Below are 27,383 nucleotides of genomic sequence, written 5' to 3' on the forward strand. Positions count from 1 at the left end.
GTCCCAGGACTTTCCTCTTGGGATACTCTGTGTCTTATTCTAAGAAAGGAATGATTTTATAAGAAGGGTTGTCCTGTTCAGTGTCAAATTTTTTACTGTGTACTGCGGCATGGAAGTGGATCACTAGTTCCCTTGCTGCTGATTGATCACCTAAGGTCAGGAGTTCAAGACCAGCCTGGCCAACATGGTGAAACCCAGTCTCTACTAAAATACAAAAATTAGCCGGGTGTGGTGGTGCACGCCTGTAATCCCAGCTACTGGGGAGGCTGAGGCATCAGTAAGGAGGCATTGGCTACGCTTATCTGGAAGATCTCTGAATGGGGAGGAGATCACATTAAATGTATATTTGCTTTTTATCTGGACATAGTCACCTTTTACCCAGAGGACACTTAACTATGTCAAGAGAAGAAAGGTTCTGTTGCCTTTTCTTTTTCCTACTACTGTAGTTTTGGATTTCAGCTCCTGAGGCTGTGACCCCAATTATGTGGGTAAGGATTAGATTCTTTTCTTATAAAAGCAGAGAAATTGAACAGTGTCCATCCAAGGCACATACAGACCAAGGGGATTATCCAGACAGTTAGGGCTTGAATTGTATTTCATTATTTTTGTGGACTATACAGAGCTGAAGCAGGTGATAAATTAAAAAAAATTTTTTTGTTCACCTTTTAAATATCCCATGATGGTTTGTCAATACCTGGTTTACAAGCAAAATGACCTCTTGAATGCATTGAGGTCCCCGAGTCCCACTGGAATGAGTGAAGACGTTTGTAACCTTCACTTTTACGTTCCCCCCCCCCACTCAAGCTCTGCACTACTTTGTGTCACTTTGTTTAGAGTCTGTTGTCATTTTTTCATTGCCTGTAATTGTCCAGACTGACAGGTCAATTAGAACCACAAAATATTTAAATTACTGCAGGTAACTGACAGCTGCTGAGAGCAGCTCTGCAGGTGTGGGCCTTGTCAGTCACTGATTCTGATCACTGATAACCTCTTGTATAAGAGAGGTGGGGGTGGGAAGAGGTACATTTGGACCCAGATTATTTCAAATTGATTGAGATTCTGCTGCACTTAAACCTGTTAGAGATTATCCTCTGGGTTCCCCATCAGGCTACATCCAAGTGCGTGATGGTGGGGAGAGCAGAGTATCTGAGATCACAGGTGTTGAATCACCTTAGGAACCCACCAGCTCTTTTTGCGAGAGCTCGAACCCATGCCTTTGTGTTGAGTTGCCTTTTTACGTCTGAGCTAATAAAAACATCTGCATCTTAAGGTAAAAATAACCCCTTACCAGTTTGAGCTAAACTTTGCTCTTCTCCTGAGCCTCTCAGTTGGCCTGCTTCAGAGATGGAGACTATAGAAGATAATTATTACTAAATTTTCTCTTTGTAATTCTGAGACCTTTTTTCCCTCCCTGGAGCCAAATAGCCTTTGGGAAATCCACTGCTGGAAGGAAGCTAGAGCTTCCATGGCCTCTTCCCCATCACATGTAGGAATGTTGCTGAGACTCTAACTCAGACTCCTCTCACCCATTTCTGCAGAGCCTGCTAGCATGATTTCTTAGCTCGAGTTTCCAGATACCTTCTGTTGGGGTTATTATTTGACCCTTATTTACATCAAGTTATATGCTAAGGTGCAAGAATCTGCTCTAAGGACTTACTGAACAGTTTAAGATTTATGGTATCTTTGCCATATTTAGGTGATAATGACGGTCATTCTGAGGGTCAATATACCTTTTAAAGTGATCAAGTCAGTTACATACACATTAATGTCAAGTAGCCTTTGTGGGGCGGAGGGATAAGGATAGTTTAGAGGGAGGGATATTAACTATTCTAATTGGTGCTGATAAACTTCACTTATCAATATTACTTATATTTGGCTGCATGCCTCTGACACTTCATCTGGCCTCATGTGTTTTCCATTTTTTTTCTTTCTGAACAGACTAGCCCATGCCTCCTGCCCACCACCATCCTTTATCCCTGGTATTCATCCTCACTGCCCACCTCATCTCACCTCCACTTCGTCCCTTCTCCATTCCCCTTTGGTTCACCCTTTGGCAGAAGGTACTGGTGGCTCAGCCTGCATGCCGCTCTCTCTCCTCTCGTGCTGGCATGTCATGGTGGCACTGTTGTGTTCTCTTCCTCTTCCTTTTTACTAACAGACGCAGACCAAACTGGAGCATGCCCGCATTAAGGAGCTTGAACAGAGCCTGCTCTTTGAAAAGACCAAAGCTGACAAACTCCAGAGGGAGTTAGAAGACACTAGGGTAATGGTTTTCACTATTTAATGAAGCAGACCCATGCATGTGAATGGTGGACACCTCAGGTGACAGGCTTTAGAGTTGGCCTGAGCCTTGACCCAGTGGTTCAACCTGAGTTTGGTCTTGGTACCATTCAGGTGTTCATGAGCTGAGACTGATGAGTAGGAACAGGTGTTTATATCTACTCTTTTGTCAAAAGGAAAGACTCATTCCTTTGGCAACCCAACCAGATCAGGATCAGAAACTTTACAACTGAATAAATGAGTGGATATAACTGTATTTAAAGTTCTTTATATTAATACCATGAAATACATTTCTCCAGTTGGCCACAAGCAGTCAATTGTCCTCTTGTTCTCATATTTCTAGTTACTAGGCTTTCTAAAGAATTTTTTGTTATTGTTGTTTTACTTGAGCTCTCTTCCTGACTTCTTCCCTGGCCTCTTGGGAGAAGGAAATGGAAACATGGGCTCTGTTTCATGAGAGTTAAAGACTTTCACCCCAGTTACCTTTTTATCTTGGAAGGCTGGTCTCTGCATCTCCCTCCTTCCTGTCACTCAGGGGATGGAAACCTCAGTGGACGCTGGGCACAGTTGCTCACGCTTCCAATCCTAGCACTTTGGGAGGCTGAGGCAGGCAGATCACTTAAGGTCAGGAGTTTGAGACCAGCCTGGCCAACATGGTGATACCCTGTCTGTACTGAAAATACAAAAATTAGCTGGGCCTGGTGGCATGTGCCTGTAATCTCAGCTACATGGGAGACTGAGGTAGGAGGATTGCTTGAATCCAGGAAGTGGAGGTTGCAGTAAGCTGAGATCATGCCACTGCACTCCAGCCTGGGTGACAGAATGAGACTGTCTGGAAAAAACAAAACAAAACAAAACAATAAAAACACTCAGTGGTCAGGAGGGAAATGTATGTTGGGAACAGAATGGCTTCTTCCTGCCCTGAGCTCATTGTGCTTGGCCCTTGGAGCCAGGACATTAGTCAGGTTTTAGTTTATTTATGTATTAAAGCACCTATATAGTACATACTACATGCCAGACACTATTCTAAGTGCTTTAGACGTATTCCGTCTCAACACAACCATAGGAGGTAGGGAGTATTAGTGTCCCCATTTTACAGACAAGAACACTGAGGGACAGAGAAGTTAAGTAACTTGCATAAGATAAAACAGCAAATAGTAATAGTGGAGGCAGGATTTGCATCTAGGACATTTGGCCCCAGAGCCTGTGCTCTTAAGCACCACAGGATGGAGTCTGTCTATTATCGAAGTCATTTTATGCTTAAAGATTAAGAAACAGTCACTTACATGTAAAATATGTATTCACATACCCTTTTAAATCATGAATTTGTCTGTCAGTGACTAAATTGCCCAAATTCTTAACTTCAGAATTTCAAAAATTACTCTGTCTAATCAAATTTGCTATCTTGATTTTTTAAAAAAATCTCTAATGTTTGTAGAAATTTCTCTTGTTGAGAATTCATTGACTCATCTAAAAATCTAGACAGTTTTTCTTTTCTAAATCATACGTTTTTATTTTTTAAGAAGAAGGAACGATCGGCCTCTGAACTAAAGATTTCTCCTGTGTATTTGGTAAGAAAACAAACAAAAAAAGTAGGCCAGGCATGGTGTCTCATGCCTGTAATCCCAGCACTTTGGGAGGCCGAGGCAGGAGGATCACCTGAGTCCAAGAGTTCAAGACCAGCCTGGGCAAGATGGTGACACCCTGCCTCTACAAAAAATAAAAAAAAAATTAGCTGGGTGTGGTGGCTACGTGGGAGGCTGAGGTGGGAGGATCTCTTGAGCCCAGGAGGTTCAGGCTGCAGTGAGCCATGTTCACATCTCTGCACTCCAGCCTGGGCAACAGAGCAAGACCCTGTTTAAAAAAAAAAAAAAGTGGTAATTTGGTGCTGTTTCCTCATTAACTGAGAGCTGAATAATTGATCTGGGAAATACAATGGACTAATGAGATTGAGTTCCTTTAGTGTGATGGGCTATTGAAGCGATATATTTTTTTTAAACATGTAAACTCCTCTCCCTTATCTTTTGTCAGCAAACAATTTTGTGTTTTTTTTCCTGCTCTAGATAAGGCATTCAGTTACACTATGTTTTATCCAAGTATTTCAGTGTAAAGCTTATATCTTTCCATAATGAAGTATGTCTTCCGTTGATCCTCACTCTTGGTTTCCCAAGTGTTAAAATAACCAGCTACCCATGTAAGTTTCGTATCACCTATGTTACTTTTTAGGAAGTGCTTCAGAATTTTTTCTAGCCAATAAATCCAGTTTCCAAACAGTGTGCTTGGTGCTGTAGAGATGTTAGCAAGAATAAGAAATAATTTCTGACTTAATTCATGGTCTCAAACTAGTGGGAGAAGCAGACATACTACATAGTTTTGAATGAGGGCAGATTTTGGGAAATGAAAAATAAATTGCTGTACTTTATAGGAAAATGCCATGGAAAGTAAAATCACATTGTTATTATTTTTACTTATTTTTTACTTGGCATTTTTCTCTACTTGACTGTTTTGTTGTAACTAAGAACCATTGCCCTATTGGGTTTAATGTATTTATGCTACAGACCTTGCAGCAATGGGGTTATTAGTGTTTTTTGTTTTTTTTTTCTTTTATTTAGCAAATTTTACCATATCCTGATGGGTTTATTAATGTTTTGTATGTTATTTTGGCATAACAAACTCTTAGACTCTTTCCTCCCCAGAAAATCATGTGTAAATGAATTAACATCTTTAACCTGATGAGTCTATAACCATGAAGCACAGCAATTATAGTCAGCTCTGAAATATTTAATTTTATTTACTTTGATTATACAATCTTGGAGACCCAGTGCTTTCTTTTCCTCTTATGGACATTTTAATCTTTAATGTTGTCATAGCCTGTAGGGTGGGCAGAGGAAATGAAAGAAACATATCTGTTATTTTCTGTCTCAAAGAAAGGCAGTGTGGGAGAGGAGTCTAAAATTCAGAGGAATATTTAACATTTTTTTGTAGAGATGGGGTTCTCGCTGTGTTGCCCAGGCTGATCTTGAACTCCTGGCCACAAGTGATCCTCCTGCCTTGGCCTCCCAAAGTGCTAGGATTATAGGCATGTACCACCTTACCCAGCCAATCAGAGGAGTTTTGATCCTTGAAATATGGGACTCACTGCTGTTTTAAAATTATTTTGTTTCCTTTCATTTCCCAGATTAGTCCAAGAATTTTTATGATGGAAGCTATTTTCCACGTGTCCTATGTACTGAATGGACTGCATAGCAGGTCGCAGAGGGAAACAATTTTCTAGCAATGAAAGGGCACAGGTTAAGAAAGTGTTTTTCTAGCCCTGGGGTATTTATTTAAAGGAAGAAGATTCTTGGGTACTACCGAAGAGCTCAAATAGAATCAAAGTACTTGGGAATAGGTGGAAACCTGCAGGTTAGACGTACATTCCAGGTGATTCATGTGCATACTAATGTCTGAGAACCACTGGGTTAGAGGGTTAGAGGAAGAAGATATTTACATTAAAATGCTGATAGAATTATCAAATCTTAAAAGGGGATTTTGTGTAAGGTTCTTATGTATTATTGCAGGTTAAGTAATCATTCTTACTTTGTGTTTTAATAAAATGATTAGTAGGCCGGGCGTGATGCCTCTCGCCTGTAATTCCAGCACTTTGGGAGGCCAAGGTGGGTGGATCACTGGAGGTCAGGAGTTCGAGACCAGCCTGACCAACATAGTGAAACCCTGTCTCTACTAAAAATACAAAATTAGCCAGGTGTGGTGGCACATGCCTGTAATCCCAGCTACTTTGGAAGGCTGAGGCAGGAGAATCGCTTGAACCTGGGAGGCGGAGGTTGCAGTGAGCTGGAATCACGCCATTGCACTCTAGTCTGGACAACAAAAGCAAAACTCCCTCTCAAAAAAAAAAAAAAAAGTTTAGTAAATTAATTCTTCATTCTTCAATGAGAATTTCATTCTACAGGTGATGTGTTATTTATTGAAACATTTGATAGGTAATTTTAGACCTTTTATGCAAGTGCTATCCAATAGAAGTATAATGCAAGCCACACATGTACGATTTATAATTCTCTGGTACCCACATTACTTTTTTGTAAATCACAAGTTAAATTAGTTTTAATAATATATTTTATGTAAACTTATATATCCAAAATATTTAATCAATATAAAAATTAACAAGATATTTTAACCTTTTTAAAATATAATTTCATTTTTGTTTTAGAGACAGAGTCTTGCTCTGTCTCCCAGGCTGGAGTGCAATGGCGCAATCACTGCTCACTATGGCCTCAACCTCCTGGACTCAAGTGATCCTCCTGCCTTAGCCTCCCGAGTAGCTGTTACCACAGGCAACACCACCATGCCTGGCTAATTTTTTATTTTTTGCAGAGATGGAGTCTTGTTATGTTGCCCAGACTGATCTTGAACTCCTGGCCTTGAGGGATCCTTCTGCTTCGGCCTCCCAAAGTGGTGGGATTACAGGTGTGAATCACTGCACTTGGCCCACAAGACATTTTGTGTTCCTTCTAAGTCTTCAAAATCTGATGGGTATTTTACACTTATACCACACCTCACTTCAGATGAGCCCTGTCTCAAGTGCTTAGTAGCCACGTGTGGCTAACAGCTACTGTTCCAGATGGCACAGTTCTGTAAGATCACCTCCATGAAATGGATAAGCATTTATGCAGCCTGGATGAAGTGGAGTAGAACAAACTGGCAAAATAAGGAAATGTTTTCTTTCAGGAGGCAGATATATCTGAGAACTTTGAAAGTTACTGTTTCTGTTAACTTACCAGTTAATAGATATTTATCTGATTTAAGCTTCTTTAGAATTGGAGCTACTAAAGTTGGACTTAAGCCATTATCACAGTTAGAAATATGTATTAACCTATACACGTTCATAATAATTTGCTGCTTGAGATGAGGTAGTTATTAAATATCTTCAGTGTCAGAGAAAATCAGGCCGGGCGCGGTGGCTCACGCCTGTAATCCCAACACTTTGGGAGGCCGGGGTGGGTGGATCACCTGAGGTCAGGAGTTGGAGATCATCCTAAACAACATGGTGAAGCCTCGTCTCTACTAAAAATGCAAAAATTAGCTGGGCATAGTGGCGCACGCCTGTAATCCTAGCTACTCAGGAGGCTGAGGCAAGAGAATCGCCTGAACCCGGGAGGTGGAGGTTGCAGTGAGCTGAGATCGCACCATTGTACTCCAGCCTGGGCAAGAAGAGTGAAACTCCATCTCAAAAAAAAAAAAAAAAAAAAAAAAAAAAAAGTCAGTGACTTATTATTTAAATGATCTTTTTTTCTTTGGACTGCTGTTAATAGGTGGCTACAGTTTCAGAAAAGTCACGTATAATGGAATTGGAGAAAGACCTAGCATTGAGAGTACAGGAAGTAACTGAGCTCCGAAGAAGGCTAGAGTCCAATAAGCCTGCTGGGGATGTGGACATGTCACTTTCCCTTTTGCAAGAGATAAGCTCTTTGCAAGAAAAGTTAGAAGTCACCCGTACTGACCACCAGAGAGAAATAACTTCTCTGAAGGAGCATTTTGGAGCCCGGGAAGAAACTCATCAGAAAGAGATAAAAGCTCTGTATACTGCCACGGAAAAGCTTTCCAAAGAGAACGAGTCATTGAAAAGCAAGCTGGAGCATGCCAACAAAGAGAACTCAGATGTGATAGCTCTATGGAAGTCCAAACTGGAGACTGCCATCGCGTCCCACCAGCAGGCGATGGAAGAACTGAAGGTATCTTTCAGCAAAGGGCTTGGGGCAGAGACGGCAGAATTTGCTGAGCTAAAAACACAAATAGAGAAAATGAGACTAGATTACCAACACGAAATAGAACATTTGCAGAATCAACAAGACTCCGAACGGTCTGCTCATGCTAAAGAGATGGAAGCCTTGAGGGCTAAACTGATGAAAGTTATTAAAGAAAAGGAAAACAGTCTGGAAGCCATCAAGTTGAAACTGGACAAAGCAGAAGACCAGCATCTCGTAGAAATGGAAGATACATTGAACAAATTACAGGAAGCTGAAATAAAGGTAAAGGAGCTAGAGGTACTACAAGCCAAATGCAATGAACAAACCAAGGTTATTGATAATTTTACATCACAGCTCAAGGCTACTGAAGAAAAGCTCTTGGATCTTGATGCACTTCGGAAAGCCAGTTCCGAAGGTAAATCGGAAATGGAGAAACTTAGACAGCAGCTTGAGGCAGCTGAGAAACAGATTAAACATTTAGAGATTGAAAAGAATGCTGAAAGTAGCAAGGTTTGTATTGACACCCTCCATCCTTTTCTTTTCCATTTGTTCTTGTTTTGCATTGTTACTTTTGAGTTGAGGTCATTCATCTTTCAAATTGCTAATTTAATTAAATTGTTCGATGTCCCCAGTTGAGTATAGTGTAGTATATTCTGAGTATCTCAAGTATGGTTTCATCTGAGGAGATTAGAGAAAATAATGGCTCAACCATGTGAATTTATTTTGGCTGCCTATTATCTGAGTACCTTATCTATTTATCTCTGGGCTATGCTGTGACTTCTAATTTGAGCTTAGCTCCAGACTATACTCTTTAAAATAAAGAATGCCCTAACACTATGGTGTTAAGATAAATGAATGAATGAACAGAAACTTAAAAGATCGGCCAGGTGCAGTGGCTCATGCCTGTAATCCCAGCACTTTGGGAGGCTGAGGCAGGTGATCACCTGAGGTCAGGAGTTCGAGATCAACCTGGCCAACATGGCAAAACCCCATCTCTACTAAAACCACAAAATTAGCCTGGCATGGTGGCGGACACCTGTAATCCCAGCTACCCAGGAGGCTGAGGCAGGAGAATCGCTTGATCAGCCCGGGAGGTGGAGGTTGCAGTGACCCAAGATTATGCCACTGCACTCCAGCCTGAGAGACAGCAAGACTCAGTTTAAAAAAAAAAAAAAAAAAGAAGCTTAAAAGATCATCTCCTCCTTTTCTAACCACACGTAGTCAGGTGCCACATAATGATATTTCAACCAACAATGGACCACATCAACAAAGGTGGTTCCATAAGATTATAATATGGTATCTTTACCTTTTGTATGTTTAAATATGCTTCGATAGACAAATATTTAGCATTGTGTTACAATTGCCTGCAGCATTCAGTACAGTAACATGTTATACAGGTTTATAGTCTAGGAGCGATAGGCTGTGCCATGTAGCCCAGGTGTGTAGTACACTATACCTTCTAGGTATGTGTAAGTGCACCCTGTGATGTCCCCACAACAATGAAATGCCTCATGATGCATTTCTTAGAAGGTATCCTGATTCTTAAGCAATGTGTGACTGCAATTGCCTAATCTATAGGGTTATGTATAAAAACAGATTGTGAACTCAGTGCTTCTTGACTATTATAAATTAACATGTTGGCCGGGCAAGGTGGCTCATGCCTGTAATCCCAGTGCTTTGGGAGACCGAGGCAGGCGGATCACTTGAGGTCAGGAGTTTGAGTCCAGCCTGGCCCCCTCTACTAAAAATACAAAAGTTAGTCAGGTATGATGGTGTGCACCTGTAATCCCAGCTACTCGGGAGGCTGAGGCACAAGAATTGCTTGAACCCGGGAGGTGGAGGTTGCAGTGAGCTGAGATTGTGCCACTGTACCCCATCCTGGGCGACAGAGCGAGACTCCATCTCCAAAAAACAAAAAAACTGAAAAAACACATGTTGTGATAAATAACATTCACAGCAAAATTAAGCGTAAAAGCTTGGAGCCCTTTGCATGGCAAAAATCTCATTAGAGTTTTTTTCTGTGGCACAATGAGAACATGATCTGTCCCCTTCTTTTCTGGGGGAAATACTGAACAATTGTGCATGTGGTCAAGGCTTAGAAAATTAAATGAAACATTCGCCAGCTGTGTTCCTTACTAACTAGCCTTGTTAAATGTCATCTTTATTTTTAAGGATGGTTCGAGGAATTGTTTCCCAGTCCTGCCACTAGTTGAGGCACTGGTATTGATGCTTAATGTTCTGAACTTTTTTGTGGGGGAAGCTGCTCTATTGGCAAAGAAGGAAGGGTTGTGATGGTTAAGGTGGGCTGAGGTGAGGACTGACAAACAGCAAAAAATTTCTAACCGTAGTCGAAGATGACAAACTGGTTACAGGAAATTTTTCTCAAATCTCCTCATGTGGTTCTGAAATACTAATCAAAACACAAAAATTAATTAGAAGATAATATTTAGCTGATGTTAGTTTACTTTTTAACATCAAGATTTCATGAAAACCAAGTTCTAATGACTATTGTCCAGTGGATTTTTTTGTTTTGTTTTTTTGAGACAAGAGTCTCACTCTGTCGCCCTGGCTGGAGTGCAATGGTGCAATCTTGGGTGTCACTGCAACCTTCACCTCCCAGGTTCAAGCAATTCTCCTGCCTCAGTCTCTGAGTAGCCAGGATTACAGGCACCCGCCACCATGCCTGGCTAATTTTTGTATTTTTTTTTTTTTTTTTTTTTTTTTTTGAGACGGAGTCTCGCTCTGCTGCCCAGGCTGGAGTACAGTGGCCGGATCTCAGCTCACTGCAAGCTCCGCCTCCCGGGTTTACACCATTCTCCTGCCTCAGCCTCCCGAGTAGCTGGGACTACAGGCGCCCGCCACCTCGCCCGGCTAGTTTTTTGTATTTTTTAGTAGAGACGGGGTTTCACCGTGTTAGCCAGGATGGTCTCGATCTCCTGACCTCGTGATCCACCCGTCTCGGCCTCCCAAAGTGCTGGGATTACAGGCTTGAGCCACCGTGCCCGGCCAATTTTTGTATTTTTAATAGAGACAGGGTTTCACCATATTGGCCAGGGTGGTCTCGAACTCCTGACCTCAAGTGATCCACCCACCTCGGCCTCCTAAAGTGCTGGGATTACAGGCTTGAGCCACCACACCTTGTCTGTCCAGTGGATTTTTAAATTTTATTTGTATTTAAATGTCAAAATACTTTAAGCATGTACACAAATAGAGAAAATAATGTAGACCACATATATTCCCATCTTAAGGTTTTTGTTTTTGTTTATTTATTTTTTAAGACAGAGTCTCGCTCTGTTGCCCTCACTGCAACCTCCACCTCCCAGGCTCAAGGGATTCTCCTGCTTCAGCTTCCCCAGTAGCTGGGATCACAGGTGTGTGCCACCACACCTGGCTAATTTTTGTATTTTTAGTAGAGACAGGATTTCACCATGTTAGCCAGACTGATCTTGAACTCCTGACCTCAGTTGAGATCTACTAGCCTTGGCCTCCTAAAGTGCTGGGATAACAGGTGTGAGCCACTGTGCCTGGCCTTAAGGTTTTTTTTTTTTTTTTTTGAGACAGAGTCTTGCTCTTTGGCCCAGGCTGGAGTGCGGTGGTGTGATCTCAGCTCACTGCAGCCTCCGCCTCCCAGGTTCAAACGATTCTCCCGCCACAGCCTCCTGAGTAGCTGAGACTACAGGTGCGTGCCACCATGCCTGGCTAACTTTTTGTATTTTTAGTAGAGATGGGGTTTCACCATGTTGGCCAGAATGGCCTCTATCTCCTGACCTTGTGATCTGCCCACCTCTGCCTCCTAAAGTGCTGGGATTACAGGTGTGAGCCACCGTGGCCAGCCAAGGTTTTTAAAGTCTAGGAAATGAAATTGCTCAAGTAGCTCATTTAGAAAGTAAGAATCCACACCTTCTGCTTTAGATCATGCTAATACTCCAAGTTACAATGAAGTATAGAAAAATAGTCTATTTTGACTCTTTAAAAATAGTTGCTGGGCACAGTGGCTCATGCCTCTAATCCCAGCACTTTGAGAGTCCAAAACAAGAAGACTGCTTGGGTCCAGGAGTTTGAGACCAGCCTGGGCAGCATGGTGAGACCCCCATCTCTCTTTTTCTTTCTTTCTTTCTGTTTTTGAGGCAGGGTCCCACTCTGTCACCCAGACTAGAGTGCAGTGGCACGGTTTCAGCTCACTACAACCTCAGCCTCCTTCACAGGCTCAAGCAATTCTGCCTCAGCCTCCCGAGTAGCTGGGATTACAGGCACACGCCACCACGCCCGGTATATTTTTGTATTTTTAGTAGAGACGGTGTTTCACCGTATTGGCCAGGCTGGTCTTGAACTCCTGACCTCAAATGACCCACCTGCCTCAGCCTCTCAAAATGTTGGGATTACAGGCATTAGCCACCGAGGCCGGCCAGAGATCCCATCTGTAAAAAATTGTTTTAAACATTAGCTGTAGTGGCACCGGCCTATAATCTCAGCTGCCTAGGAGGCTGGTGCTGGAGGATCACTTGAACTCAGGAGTTCAAGGCTGCAGTGAGCCATGATCACACCACTGCACTCCAACCTGGGTGACAGGGGAGAGAGACCTTGTCTCAAAAAGAAAAAAAACACACAAAAAAACCATCCTGGCTAACACGGTGAAACCCCATCTCTACTAAAAGTACAAAAAATTAGCTGGGCATGATGGCGGGCACCTGTAGTCCCAGCTACTTGGGAGGCTGAGGCAGGAGAATCACATGAACCCAGGAGGCGGACCTTGCAGTGAGCCGAGATCGCGCCACTGCACTCCAGCCTGGGCAACAGTGCGAGACTCCGTCTCAAAATAAACAAACAAAAAGACGGAAAACAACAACAACAACACGAAAATAGCCATTAGGAAATCGTATCGTAGAACTGATAGTTCGAAAAGTCGTTGGCGTCTTAGAATTAAAAACCAATATCAAATTTGTATTCCTTTCAGTTTTGTTTTATGTTTCTCGTTAAGTTTTTTTACATTTGTTTATTTTTTTTTTTTCTTCTCATTCTCTTTTGTTTTCCTTTTGTTCATTTGCTTCTATACCATGTAACTCTGTGTGTTAGGCTAGTAGCATTACCAGAGAGCTCCAGGGGAGAGAGCTAAAGCTTACTAACCTTCAGGAAAATTTGAGTGAAGTCAGTCAAGTGAAAGACACTTTGGAAAAAGAACTTCAGATTTTGGTAAGTACCTGTTGGGAATCTGAATCTCAGAATTTCTGGCCATTTCCTGTTTTAAAAAAATCCTCCAGTAAGAAATATTGCAGCTGTTTCCTTTCTCTTTCTAAGTGTTAATTCAACTTGAATGTATTAGTTATTGGCTGATAAATATTGTCCTTTGAGGGGAATCAGATCAAACCTAAACAACCGAGGTAGCTATGACTTTTTTTTTTTGAGACGGAGTCTTGCTCTGCCGCCCAGGCTGGAGTGCAGTGGCCGGATCTCAGCTCACTGCAAGCTCCGCCTCCCGGGTTCCCGCCATTCTCCTGCCTCAGCCTCCCGAGTAGCTGGGACTACAGGCGCCCGCCACCTCACCCGGCTATTTTTTGTATTTTTTAGTAGAGACGGGGTTTCACCGTGTTAGCCAGGATGGTCTCGATCTCCTGACCTCGTGATCCGCCCGTCTCGGCCTCCCAAAGTGCTGGGATTACAGGCTTGAGCCACCGCGCCCGGCCTTTTTTTTTTTTTTTAATCTATCCCTTCGCCTCTGGTAACGCACTGCTTTGAAATGTTACTGACTACCTAGTTTCACTAAAGACAGAGCCCTTCCAGGTTATGCATTGAACCGTTAGGTTTCATATTGAATGAGGCCCCTCAGCTGTGCCTATCAGGGCAGCAGCTGTCCTGGGCCATTGGCCCTCTGTTGGCGAGGCAGGATGTTTGCTGTCTAATTAAACAAATTTAAAGAAATCTAACTCAGTTTATTCCATCTCAGAAAATTACCTTCCCTTTGATATGTTGTCTCTTACCTTAATCTCAAGTTGTATGACATATATATATTTTTTACCTTTTCTCAACTTTGTTCCTTCCTACTTGCCTACTGCACTTAAAACCTGAGTTTAAACAAGGCTGATACGAGTAGTGCCAGTGGTACCCATCTACATGCCATGGAAAGAAAAGCCAGAGGCTTATGGAGAAACTAGACAAGAGGCATATGTGCCACACAGGCTCAGCTGTCCCAGGTCCTCCACATCCCTTCTTCTTCCCTCTTCTGTGCTATTAACAGTGTGAATAAACATGTGTGATTTTTTTTTCTTTTCTTTCTTTTTTGAGACAGAGTCTTGTTGTATTGCCCAAGCTGGAGTGCAGTGGCACGATCTCGGCTCACTGCAGCCTCTGCCTCCCGGGTTCAAGAGATTCTCCTGCCTCAGCCTCTTGAGTAGCTGGGATTACAGGCGCCTGTTACCACAACAGGCTAGTTTTTGTATTTTTAGTAGAGATGGGGTTTCTCCATGTTGGCCAGGCTGGTCTTGAACTCCTGACCTCAAGTAATCTGCCCGCCTTGGCCTCCCAAAGTGCTGGGATTACAGGCGTGAGCCACCACACCCGGCCTGATGTCCTTTAAGAAAATGTTAGGAGTTCATTGCTTCTCTGCCCTCCTCCCAAAGCTTTTAGGAAGCCTTGCCTTTTTTTTCCCCCCTAAGTTAGAGTATCCTTCTGTATATCTTAGGACAAGACATGACACCCTGAGTCTGGCTGTGGGATGGCACAGGGGGCAGTCTGAGGGCTTGGATGCACTGTGGCCCCTGTGCCATCTTACCATAATCTTAGCTAGTTAGAAATACTCACGTAACAATCTTCTTGATGTAGCTAGCTCGAAGTTCATCTCAGGACAACCAGGAGAGTGATTCTTAACTTGGCCTATAGTCATGTTTAGAAAAGAAGACCTTGAACAGTAAGTGACTTTTCAGTTTCAAAAGTAGCAACACAGACCTAGATTCAAGATATTAGACTCAGATTACTCTCAGAAATAACAAACTTCAGAGCTCTGTTCACCATCTCAGGCAGATTTCTGAAGAGAAGGTCTGCTGTTTGAGGGGTGGTAACATGAAGCATACACATGCACCCTGTGTATACATGCACATGCATGTACTTAACCTAAGTATGAACATGCCTACATGGGCATGCAGGTACACCTGCCTTCCCACATGTGCACACACACACATGCAGACTGCAGTCTTTCGTGTGTATACATGCACATGTGTGTGACCCACATGTGGTAGTAATTGGTGTCATATGTTTCAAGTATATTAGTTTTCATAAAACAAGGCCAGCAACAAAAAGTAGATAGTATTGTAATTATAATTGATAGAAACTTCTTGTCTTCACAATTTGAAATCTTTCTGTTCAGAATTTCTGATTCTTTTTCTTTAGAAAGAAAAGTTTGCTGAAGCTTCAGAGGAGGCAGTCTCTGTTCAGAGAAGTATGCAAGGTATGTCTTATTAGAGCGTGTGCAGATTGCTTTAAAGAATATCATTCTTTCAAACTGGAGCTGGCCTGTGGAGTGCACAGAGTAGACACTGCCTGTAGCCTCATTTCACTCCCCTGGAAGTTCCTGCCGTGCTCAGAAAGACTGGCTTCCATTGGTTTCCTGAAGCCTCAAACTCCCAATGTTTTCTTCTTTTAGCTTAAGGCTTGTTCCATATTACAATGTAAGTATTCCTGGGAAGAGTGTTGTTTATGCTTTCATCAGTGATAGCTTTATTGAGTTTTAACTGGAAGAAAGAAAGAGATGAGTGGAAAGGGCCTGATGCCTGCCTAAAGTACAGATTCGGGGAGGCCAGAGACAGCAGCAGACCTGCTTCTTTCAGGCTGTGCACAGCCGTGTGATTTGTAAGGGAACTTTTTAGTATTCCTGCGTTCTCGGATCTTTTGAGCATAATATTTGATTGGGTTGTAAGACAGCCAAGCTCCAGATAGTGTATTAAATATGAAACATATTAAACTTCTAACTTTATCCTAAATAGAAACTGTAAATAAGTTACACCAAAAGGAGGAACAGTTTAACATGCTGTCTTCTGACTTGGAGAAGCTGAGAGAAAACTTAGCAGGTAAGAAGACATCGCTGGTGACTAAACATTAAATACAGTAGGCTTTCCCGTATTTGAGACAGTTGTAGTATGTTACATAACAAATGCACTATTCAAGCATAGCCTCTTCACTCTTTATGGTGATATAACAATGTGATGAAATACTTGTTTGAGATCTGTAACCGCCAGCAAATCCTCTTTGCTCTGTTTTCACAAGAGCCAGAATCTACCACATCTCACCACTCCCACTGCTATCCTTGCCCCAAGCCAACAGCCATCTTTCATCTGAGCTACCCTGACAGCTGACCACCAGGGCTCACTGCTGCTGCCTGTGCCAGCTTCAGTCTGTTCTCAACACAGCAGCCACAGCAATCCTTTTAATATGAACTTAGATCATGTCGCTTCTCTCCTCGAGGTGGCCCAGTGGCTCTCATCCCACTCAGGGAAAGCTGTGGTCCTTACCACGATCAGGCCCTATTACCTCTCGGATTTCATCTGGGACCCCCTTCCCCTGTTCATTCCACTCCAACCACTTCAGCCTCCTTGCGGTGCTTGCACGTGGTGGGTGTTCCTTTCTCAGAGCCTGTGCACTTGCTTTTCCCTGTTCCCTCACTTCCTTCAGGTTTTCTCTGAAATGTCAGGGAAGCCCCATCTGAGAGTCTAACCTCCTTCCCAGTTCCTTTCCCTGCATTTATTTTTCTTCCTCTTAGAACTTACCACTATTAATTATATGATTTCTTTTTTTTTTCTTTTTTCTTTTTTTCCCCAGACGGAGTCTTGCTCTGTCACCTAGGCTGAAGTGCAGTGGTGCGATCTCGGCTCACTGCAAGCTCCGCCTCCCGGGTTCATACCGTTCTCTCGCCTCAGCCTCCCGAGTAGCTGGGACTGCAGGCACCCGCCACCACGCCTGGCTAATTTCTTGTATTTTTAGTAGAGATGTGGTTTCACCATGTTAGCCAGGATGGTCTTGATCTCCTAACCTCGTGATCCGCCCGTCTCGGCCTCCCGAAGTGCTGGGATTACAGGCGTGAGCCACTGTGCCCAACCGATTTATTTTCTTTATCTTGCTTATTGTCTGCCTTCTTCATTAGAATGTGATTTTTGTTGTTGTTGTTGTTGTTGTTGTTGAGACGGAGTCTCGCTTTGTCGCCCAGGCTGGAGTGCAGTGGCTGGATCTCAGCTCACTGCAAGCTCCGCCCCCTGGGTTTACGCCATTGTCCTGCCTCAGCTTCCCGAGTAGCTGGGACTACAGGCGCCCGCCACCTCGCCCGGCTAGTTTTTTGTATTTTTTTGTAGAGACAGGGTTTCACCGTGTTAGCCAGGATGGTCTCGAGCTCCTGACCTCGTGATCCGCCCGTCTCGGCCTCCCCAAGTGCTGGGATTACAGGCTTGAGCCACCGCGCCTGGCCCAGAATGTGATTTTTATGAGGACAAGGATTGTTATGTGAAAATATTACAAGAGCAAGGATATACTTAGTCAGTTTTTGTTGATTATAACACAGCCATGCTATTCTTTTTTTCCTCTATATATTTAGAGATGGAGGCAAAATTTAGAGAAAAAGATGAGAGAGAAGAGCAGCTGATAAAGGCGAAGGAAAAACTGGAAAATGACATTGCAGAAATAATGAAGATGTCAGGAGATAACTCTTCTCAGCTGACGAAAATGAACGATGAGTTACGTCTGAAAGAAAGGTATATGTGACTGTTGAAAAGAGTGCCCACCTTCAGTTAGGCTCTGCGACAAGCTGTAGATGGGAGGGGAGAGAAAATGTTTAGGATTGTTACGTTTTCAAGTTTCCCATCTCTGTTCCTTTCTGTTGTTACCTCATTGTGTCCTTGAATCAACTATTTAACCTTCTAAAATGGGTTTTACCTATCTTACTTGTCAAGAACAACAGAATTAAGGAATACAATATTATTTATAGACCTTCTGGTGACTTGTAAAGAAAAGATAAGAAGGCTGGGCACGGTGGCTCATGCCTGTAATCCCAGCACTTTGAGAGGCCAAGGCAGGCGGATCACTTGAGGTCAGGAGTTTGAGGCCAACCTGGCCAGCATGGCGAAACCTTGTCTCTACTGAAAATACAAAAGTTAGCCAGATGTGGTGGTATGTGCCTGTAATCCCAGATACTCAGGGGGCTGAGATGAGAGAATCACTTGAAACCCAGGAGGTGGGGTTGCATTGAGCCAAGATTGTGCCACTGCACTCTAGCCTGGGCAACAGAGCAAGACTCCATCTTGAAAGAAGAAAAAAGAAAAGGTGTGTATATATATATATTTATGTTTTTTTTTTTTTTCTTTTTGAGATGGAATTTTACTTTTCTTGCCCAGGCTGGAGTACAGTGGTGTGATCCCAGCTCAGTGCTATCTCAGCTCACCGCAACCTCTACCTCCTGGGTTCAAGTGATTCTCCTGCCTCAGTCTCCCAAGTAGCTGGGATTGCAGGCTTGCACCATCACGCCGGCTAATTTTCTATTTTTAGTAGAGACAGGGTTTCTCCATGTTGGTCAGGCTGGTCTCGAACTCCCGACCTCAGGTGATCTGCTTGCCTTGGTCTCCCAAAGTGCTGGGATTACAGGCGTGAGCCACTGTGCCCAGCCTTTAAAAATATTTTTAGCTTTTTTTTTTTTTTTTTTTAGATAGAGTCTCACTGTGTTGCCCAGGCTGGAATGCAGTCACGTGATCTCGGCTCACTGCAGCCTCCACCTCCCAGTTTCAAGCGATTCTCCTGCCTAAGCCTCCCGAGTACCTGGGACTACAGGCACATGCCACCACGCCCTGCTGATTTTTGTGTTTATTGTAGAGATGAGGTTTCATCATGTTGGCCAGGCTGGTCTCAAACTCCTGACCTCAGGTGATCTGGCCGCCTTGGCCTCCCAAAGTGCTGGAATTACAGGCATGAGCCCCACCGTACCTGGCCTGAACTTATTTTAATAGGAAACACATATTACCTATTATTATGGGCCATGCACTGTGCTAACAGCTTTCTAATTCTTATTATCCTACGGGGTGAGTTTATTATTATTCCCATTTAAAAGAAAAAGAGGCCAGACACAGTGGCTCATACCTGTAATCCCAGCACTTTGGGAGGCTGAGGCAGGTGGATCGCCTGAGGTCACCAGTTCAAGACCAGCCGGGCCAACATGGTGAAACCCTATCACTACTAAAAATATAAAAATTAACCAGGCATGGTGGTGTGCACCCATAATTTCAGCTACTTGGGAGGCTGAGGCAGGAGAATCGCTTGAACCTAAGAGGCGGAGGTTGCAGTGAGCCAGGATCACGCTGCTGCACTCCAGCCTTGGCAACAGAGCTAGACTCTGTCTCAAAAAAAATAAATAAGGCCAGGTGCTGTGGCTCATGCCTGTAATCCCTGCACTTTGGGAGGCTGAGGTAGGCAGATCACCTGGGGTCGGGAGTTCAAGACCAGCCTGACTAACATGGAGAAACCCCATCTCTGCTAAAGATACAAAATTAGGCAGGTGTGGTGATGCATTCCTGTAATCCCAGCTACTCAGGAGGCTGAGGCAGGAGAATCACTTGAACCTGGGAGGCGGAGGTTGTGGTGAGCCGAGATTGTGCCATTGCACTCCAGCCTGGGCAACAAGAGCAAAACTCTATAAATAAATAATAAATAAAAAGGAAGGGAGGGAAACTGAGGCTTACTGAGGTGAAGCCTGAGGTTTCAGATCTGAGCAGTCTGGTCCCAGAGCCCCTCCTGCTCTTAATAACTGCATTGTAGGCCGGGCGCAGTGGCTCACGCCTGTAATCCCAGCACTTTGGGAGGCCAAGGCAGGCGGATCACAGGTCAGGAGTTCAAGAACAACCTGGCCAACATAGTGAAACCCTGTCTCTACTAAAAAAATGCAAAAAAATAGCTGAGCGTGGTGGTGTGCACCTGTAATCCCAGCTACTCTGGAGGCTGAGGCAGGAGAATCATTTGAATCCGGGAGGCAGAGGTTGCCGTGAGCCAAGATCGTGCCATTGCACTCCAGCCCAGGCAACAGTGCAAGACTCCGTCTCAAAAAAAAAAAAAAAAAAAAAAAACTGCATTGTACTTCCACAGTGCTGAAGTTTCCTCTGTCTTATTATCTGTTCTTGTCTTTATTTGGAATTCTTGTTGCTTTGATCTTTTAATAGCTGCCATATAAAAATCAAAGAATTTATAAGGCAAAGATTTATAAGTTAAGTCTGTAGGCATTAGATTTCTACTTCTTAAAAGTGTTAATACCTGCAAAATTCTGTTTATTAAGACATCCAGTCTTTCACCCCCACACAATTCTGTCAGCACTGAGTGGTGGTCAGGCCTTGGTTGGGCAACTTTGGTAAAACTTGCCTTGAGGTGGTACTGCTGCCCAGTGGCACCATGCCTTCAAAGTGGTGGCTTTGAAGTGGTGGCTCAGTGCTTTCAAAACGCTCCATTTTTGTAGGTGTTTTGTGGATATAAAAGCCAGAAGTGCCCCCAAGTTTCCCTCTCGTATCTGTGATTCATCTGATAGTCTCTTTTCTTGGTCAACGTCCCATGTTTTTTTTTTTTTTTGAGACGGAGTCTCACTCTGTCGCCCTGGCTGGAGTGCAGTGGCGCGATCTCGGCTCACTGCAAGCTCCGCCTCCCGGGTTTATGCCATTCTCCTGCCTCAGCCTCCCAAGTAGCTGGGACTACAGGTGCCCGCCACCTCGCCCGGCTAGTTTTTTGTATTTTTTAGTAGAGACGGGGTTTCACCGTGTTAGCCAGGATGGTCTCAATCTCCTGACCTCGTGATCCGCCCGTCTCGGCCTCCCAAAGTGCTGGGATTACAGGCTTGAGCCACTGCGCCCGGCCGTTTTTTTTTTTTTTTTTTTTTTTGGAGATGGAGTTTCACTCTTGTTGCCCAGGCTGGAGTGCAGTGGCGCAATCTTGGCTCACCACAGCCTCCGCCTCCCAGGTTCAAGCGATTCTCCTACCTCAGCCTCCTGAGTAGCTGGGATTATAGGCACGCACCACCATGCCCTGCTAATTTTGTATTTTTAGTAGAGACAGGGTTTTTCCATGTTGGTCAGGCTGGTCTTGAACTCCCGACCTCAGGCGATCCGCCCACCTCGGCCTCCCAAAGTGCAGGGATTACAGGCATGAGCCAACGTGCCGGCCCCTCATGTTTTATATACATGTTTTTGTTCAACCACATGGTCTCTTTAAAGTAGAACTTCGAGTTATTGTCATTTTTGTATCTTCTGCCCTCCAGAAGCACTAGAATGAATTTTTGGCAATCTAGTCTGCTAAAATTTTTAAATACTCACTTCCTTTTTTGTTTTATTTTATTTATTTATTTTTTGAGACAGAGACTCACTCTGTCGGCCAGGCTGGAGTGCAGTGGCGTGATTTCAGCTCACTGCAAGCTCCACTTCCCAGGTTCATGCCATTCTCCTGCCTCAGCCTCCCGAGTAGCTGGGACTACAGGCGCCCGCCACCATGCCTGGCTAATTTGTTGTATTTTTGGTAGAGATGGGGTTTCACCATGTTAGCCAGGATGGTCTCGATCTTCTGACCTCATGATCTACCCGCCTCGGCCTCCCAAAGTACTGGGATTACAGGCGTGAGCCACTGCACCTGACCTCCTTTATTTATTTTCAGTTGAGACAGAGTCTTGCTTTGTTGCCCAGCCTGGACTGCAGTGATGTGATCTTGGCTCACTGCAACCTCTTCCTACCGGACTTGGCTCACTGCAACCTCTTCCTACCGGACTCAAGCAGTTTTGCTGCCTCAGCCTCCTGAGTAACTGGGATTACAGGCATGCGTCACCACACCCGACTCATTTTTGTATTTTTAGTAGAGACGGGGTTTCACAATGTTGACCAGGCTAGTCTCGAACTCCTGAACTTAAGTGATCTCATCTTGGCCTCCCAGGTTACTGGGATTATAGGCATAAGCCACCACACCTGGCCTCATTTCCTTTAATAAGTTTATTTTTCACTCATTTTTCCTTTTTAAATTATTGACATAAAATAGTAAACCTTCACAATTGTAGTTGTTACTGTAAATAATGTATTTGTAACTGTCATAATTGGTAAAATGATTAGACAAAGCATTTTAAAATTTCTTGCCTAGTTCAGATGTTATTAATTACACATAACTTTTAAAAATAATTACTACAGTTATTAGTAGTATATTTTAATATAACTTAAATTTAAAACATTCTTATGAAAAATCTGACACCTTATGTTGAAACTTTTTCTAGATATGTAGAAGAATTACAGCTAAAACTTACAAAGGCTAATGAAAATGCAAGTTTTCTGCAAAAAAGTATTGAGGACATGACTCTCAAAGCTGAACAGAGCCAGCAAGAAGTAGCTAAAAAGCATGAGGAAGAAAAGAAAGAATTGGAGAGGAAATTGTCGGACCTGGTAAGGAGAGACTCAGTGGGTCTGTTGGCTGGAAAGGAAGGCAAGGGGTAGAACACACATGGGCAGATGACTGATTCCCTCACTCCGGGTCTCTGCAGGAAAAGAAGATGGAAACGAGCCACAACCAGTGTCAGGAGCTGAAAGCCGGGTATGAGAAAGCCACTTCTGAGACAAAAACCAAGCATGAAGAAATCCTACAGAACCTCCGGAAGACGCTGCTGGACACAGAGGACAAGCTGAAGGGCGCACGGGAGGAGAACAGTGGCTTGTTGCAGGAGCTGGAGGAGCTGAGAAAGCAAGCCGACAAAGCCAAAGTACGTGATGCGAGAGAATTTCCTTGTGCTGTAGCTTGCCTGAGCTCTGTGTCAAGGCAGGAAGGGTACTTAGAAAGCAGCATCCAGTGGGACAAGTTACGATGGCCTCTACAAACGTTACCCTTCTGAGTGCGTGGGTGGTACATTACGTTTCCTATGGCTTCAAGTGTTTTATGCCAGCTGCCCTTCCTTCTCAGGGATGGTGATGGCTGCTGGTCTTTCCTGGAATGGAGTGTGTAGCTGTCAACCCCGTGCTGCTTGTTTCCCAGCCATCACAAAGGTTCTTACATTGCCTGAGCACTGCTTGCCTGCTTGTTCCTCTAATATTGGCCATGCTTATTGCCGCCTTGCACTAGGGTTAGAGGAGACATTGCAGTAAAGCAAGAGGCAGAGGTCACATGAAGCAAGCAAGCAAGGAATCAGGACTAGAGAGAGCCTGGTTGGAGGAACAGAGCTCTTCCAGGAAGAGTTAGAATTGAGAACTCCACAGAGGGCTTTTATGTGTCCCCAGGAAGGTGTTATTGACGTGAGCTTATTGATGAGGAAGCTGGATTCAAGGGCAGGGAGGAAACACCCTGTTAGTAGATAGAACAGAACTTGATAAGCTGGATTTCATTTTATGGTTTCAGGATTGTATCTGTGCCCAATATATATTTTTTTCTTTTTCTTTTTTTATAGAGAATGGGGTCTTGCTATGTTGCCCAGGCTGATCTTGAACTCCTGGGCTCAAGCAATCCTCCCATCTTGGCCTCTTAAAGTGTTGGGATTACAGGTGTGAGCCTCTGTGCCTGGCCTGACCAGTATATTTTGTGACTCTGGTAACTTCACGAAGTTCAACCTTCCCACTATTAAACCTTTTATTGCTCAAAGGAAAGTAAATATTCATCTTTATTTATTTTTAATGTGTTATGGGAGTTTAGTAGAAAGAAATTATAAAAGAGCATACATAGGACTTGAAACCAATCTCATGAAAAGCCTCTTGCTAACTAAGGGGACGTGACATGGTGTGTGTGCACCGTGCATGTCATCTGGGAGGCCCATATTCTCCCTCTTCTACATGCTGATAGTTGAGGATTTCTCTTCTTTCTGTGAAATACCTCCAGTTTTATGAGCCATTTAACACTAGATACAATTCCCAGATCTTTTGTCTTTGTGGTTTCCTTTATCTGTGCAGACTTCAGTTTTTTTTTTGTATTTCCTTTAAAATGTTGCAGCCTGAGCAAATCACAGCATTGTAGAAGCTAGTGTAAGGTCTCCTCGGTTTTCGTTTGTTTTTTGAGACAAGGTCTTACTTTGTCACCCAGGCTGAGTGCACTGGCACAGTCATGGCTCACTGCAACCTCAGCCTCTCGTGCTCAAGTGATCCCCCTGCCTCAGCTTCCCAAGTGGCTGAGACTAAAGGCACGTGCCACTACACCTGGCTAATTTTTAATTTTTTTTGTAGAGACAGAGTCTCGCTATGTTGCTCAGGCTGGTGTCGAACCCCTGGATGCAAGCGATCCACCTGCCTCAGCGTCCCAAGGTGCTGGGATTGCAGGTGTGAGCCATTATTCCTGGCCAGTCTCACTAATTTTGTTGGTTGGTTTTGTGCAAGGGTCACTGAGTTAAAATGCCAGGACTGTTCTCCTGCAAAGTTGTCTGGTATCTGATTTCAGTGGATCTTAATCAGTCCCAGACTCTTTGGAAAAATCTAATGAAATCTACAGATATTTTTTCAGGAAAGTTTATGTGTGCACTCAACAAGGTTCATGGAGCCCATGAAGCCTCCTTATTCCCTACTTTTAAGAGCCAGTGGGCTATAGCTGTGCTGCCTAATACAGTAGCCACCAGGCATGTGAGGCCATTCAAGTTTAAATTTGTAGCCAGTTCTGGTGGCTCACACCTGTAATCCTAGCACTTTGGGAGGCCAAAGTGAGCAGATTGCCTGGGCTCAGGAGTTAGAGACCACCCTGGGCAACATCATGAGACCCCGTCTCTACTAAAAATACAAAAAATTAATCAGGCGTGGTGGCACGCACCTGTAGTCCTAGCTACTCAGGAGGCTGAGACAGGAGAATCCCTTGAGCCTGGGAGGCGGAGGCTGCAGTGAGCTGAGATGGTGCCACTGCACTCTGGCCTAGGTGACAGAGTGAGACTCTGTCTCAAAAAATAAATAAAAATAAAAACCTTAATATGGAAATATATGCAGTCTACATTATTTTCTCTATTTTTGTATATGCTTAAAAGAGGATCGCTTGAACCTGGGAGGCAGAGGTTGCAGTGAGCTGAGATCGTGCCACTTCCTTCCAGCCTGGGCCACAGAGTGAGACTCTGTCCAAAAAATAAATAAATAAATTTAAATTTGTTACATTTTAATTAAAAATTTAGCTCCTCAGTTGCACTCACCACATTTCAGGTGCTCAGGAGTCGTAAGGTCACCATGATGGGAGTGCAAATAAGAACATTTATATCAGCCGGGCATGGTGGCTCATACCTGTAATCCCAGTACTTTGGGAGGCCTAGGTGGGTGGATCACTTGGGGTCGGGAGTTTGAGACCAGCCTGGCCAACATGGTGAAACCCTGTCTCTACTAAAATTACAAAAATTAGCCGGGCGTGGTGGTGGAGCCCTGTAATCCCAGCTACTTGATAGGCTGTGGCCTGAGAATGGCTTGAACCCAGAGGCGGAGGTTGCAGTGAGCCAAGATTGCACCACTGCACTCCAGCCTGGGCAATAGAGCGAGACTCAGTCTCAAAAAAAAAAATTTATATCATTGCAAAAAGTTCTGGACAGCGCTGGTATAGACACTGTGGTCAAATTATAATTCAGTAAATTGAAAAAAAATCTATTCATTTTAGTCACCAAAGCCTAGAAATTAGGCTGTAGTTTTTAAGTTATATGTGATACTAGGACTAAATCACTCTCAGCCCAGAGGCTGTCCTTAAGTAAGGTCCTGCGGTGAGTTTGGAAGGCAATAGTTTATTTTCCCTTGTTATGCCCCTTCCTTTTTTTTTTTTATTAAAATGTACTGACTTTTTGTACTTCTTTTAATTGTGTTTTTAAAAATTCTTCTGTGAATCCTTTCTGCATTCAAAATAATTCGGTAATTGGAATGGCAGGAAAGAATCTTTTGCCCTGTTATTAAAATCAAGCTACTATTTTTATCTTCTAGGTAGCTACTGGGAATAATTTCACAAGTTGTTTCAAAGATAAAATAAGCTAACAGATACAGAAGCACTTTGCAAAGCTACTTTTGACTTATCTTTTTATGGGCTCTGTTTAGTTTCTTTCCCTTGTTATTCGGATAGTTTCTATAAAGTTTATTGTAGAGATTGTAGAGGTTTTATCATTTAGGTTACATTAAGTTATTTGGGCTTGCATTTGTCTGCTTGATTTCATTTTTGTTTCCATTCTTTCCATCTTTTGTTTCTGTAGTCGCTAACTTATTTGTTAACATCAGCCAAAAAAGAAATTGAACTAATGTCAGAAGAGCTGAGGGGTCTGAAATCAGAGAAGCAGCTTCTTTCGCAGGAGGGAAATGATTTAAAGTTAGAAAACGGTTCACTTTTATCCAAGCTTGTAGAATTGGAGGCCAAAATAGCTTTACTTCAGGGAGACCAGCAGAAACTGTGGTCAGTGAATGAAACTCTTAATTTAGAAAAGGAGAAATTCTTAGAAGAAAAGCAAGATGCTGAAAAGCATTATGAGCAGGAACATCTCAATAAAGAAGCTTTGGCTGTTGAGAGAGAGAAATTGCTTAAAGAAATCAATGTTGCGCAGGAAGAACTCTTGAAGATAAATGTGGAGAATGACTCTTTGCAAGCCTCCAAGGTGAGCATGCAGACGCTCATCGAAGAGCTCCAGCTCAGCAAAGATACTTTGATTGCTAAGACTGAGAAGGACCAGGAAGAAAGAGATCACCTGGCAGACCAGATCAAGAAACTTATTACCGAAAACTTCATCTTGGCCAAAGATAAGGATGACATCATTCAGAAGCTGCAGAGCTCTTATGAGGAGCTAGTCAAAGATCAGAAAGCTTTGGTACAGGAGATTGAAGATCTCACAGCTGAGAAAAAGTCAGCTTTAGAGAAACTGTCCAATCTCGATAACACGTGCATAGCCTTAAAGGTAGAACGAGATAATGCTCTTCAGAACAACAGAGATCTGCAGTTAGAGACGGACATGCTGCTGCACGATCAGGAAAAGCTGAATGCCAGCCTCCAGGCCGCTCTCCAGGTCAAACAGCTGCTCCGCTCAGAAGCCAGTGGGCTCCGCGCACAGCTGGATGATGCCAGCAAGGCCCTGAGGAAGGCAGAGCTGGAGACCATGCAACTCCAGGCCACAAACACAAGCCTCACGAAGCTCTTGGAGGAAATTAAGGCCAGGCGGGCAGTTACAGACTCTGAGTGCATCCAGCTTCTGCATGAGAAAGAAACCTTGGCTGCCTCCGAGAGAAGGCTCTTGGCTGAGAAAGAGGAACTTTTAAGTGAAAATAGAATCATCACTGAAAAACTCCACAAATGCTCAGAAGAGACTGCCCATACTGAGATGAGCCTGAATGAGAAGATCACTTACCTGACTTCCGAGAAGGAGATGGCTTCTCAGAAAATGACTAAACTTAAAAAGCATCAGGATAGTCTCTTGAA

The 27,383-nt window shown here is 43.5% G+C and overlaps 1 protein-coding gene across 10 annotated transcripts in view; it reads left to right on the forward strand.

Annotated features, from left to right (window-relative positions):
- Positions 1-27,383, forward strand: part of CLIP1 (CAP-Gly domain containing linker protein 1) — a 156,839-nt gene that overhangs the window by 75,452 nt on the left and 54,004 nt on the right. For 7 of the 10 annotated variants that reach the window (XM_030938878.1, XM_030938879.1, XM_030938885.1 and 4 more), the window contains 8 exons: positions 2,159-2,263; positions 7,593-8,537; positions 13,101-13,217; positions 15,408-15,465; positions 16,001-16,084; positions 17,599-17,755; positions 22,279-22,444; positions 22,543-22,758. In XM_030938878.1, the coding sequence (XP_030794738.1) occupies positions 2,159-2,263; positions 7,593-8,537; positions 13,101-13,217; positions 15,408-15,465; positions 16,001-16,084; positions 17,599-17,755; positions 22,279-22,444; positions 22,543-22,758 (1,848 nt within the window). The remainder of the gene's footprint in view (positions 1-2,158; positions 2,264-7,592; positions 8,538-13,100; positions 13,218-15,407; positions 15,466-16,000; positions 16,085-17,598; positions 17,756-22,278; positions 22,445-22,542; positions 22,759-27,383) is intronic. The other 3 variants (XM_030938887.1, XM_030938884.1, XM_030938886.1) reach the window with 1 other exon arrangement.

Source organism: Rhinopithecus roxellana, chromosome 10 (assembly GCF_007565055.1).
Source record: "Rhinopithecus roxellana isolate Shanxi Qingling chromosome 10, ASM756505v1, whole genome shotgun sequence".
Classification (NCBI taxonomy): Eukaryota; Metazoa; Chordata; class Mammalia; order Primates; family Cercopithecidae; genus Rhinopithecus; species Rhinopithecus roxellana.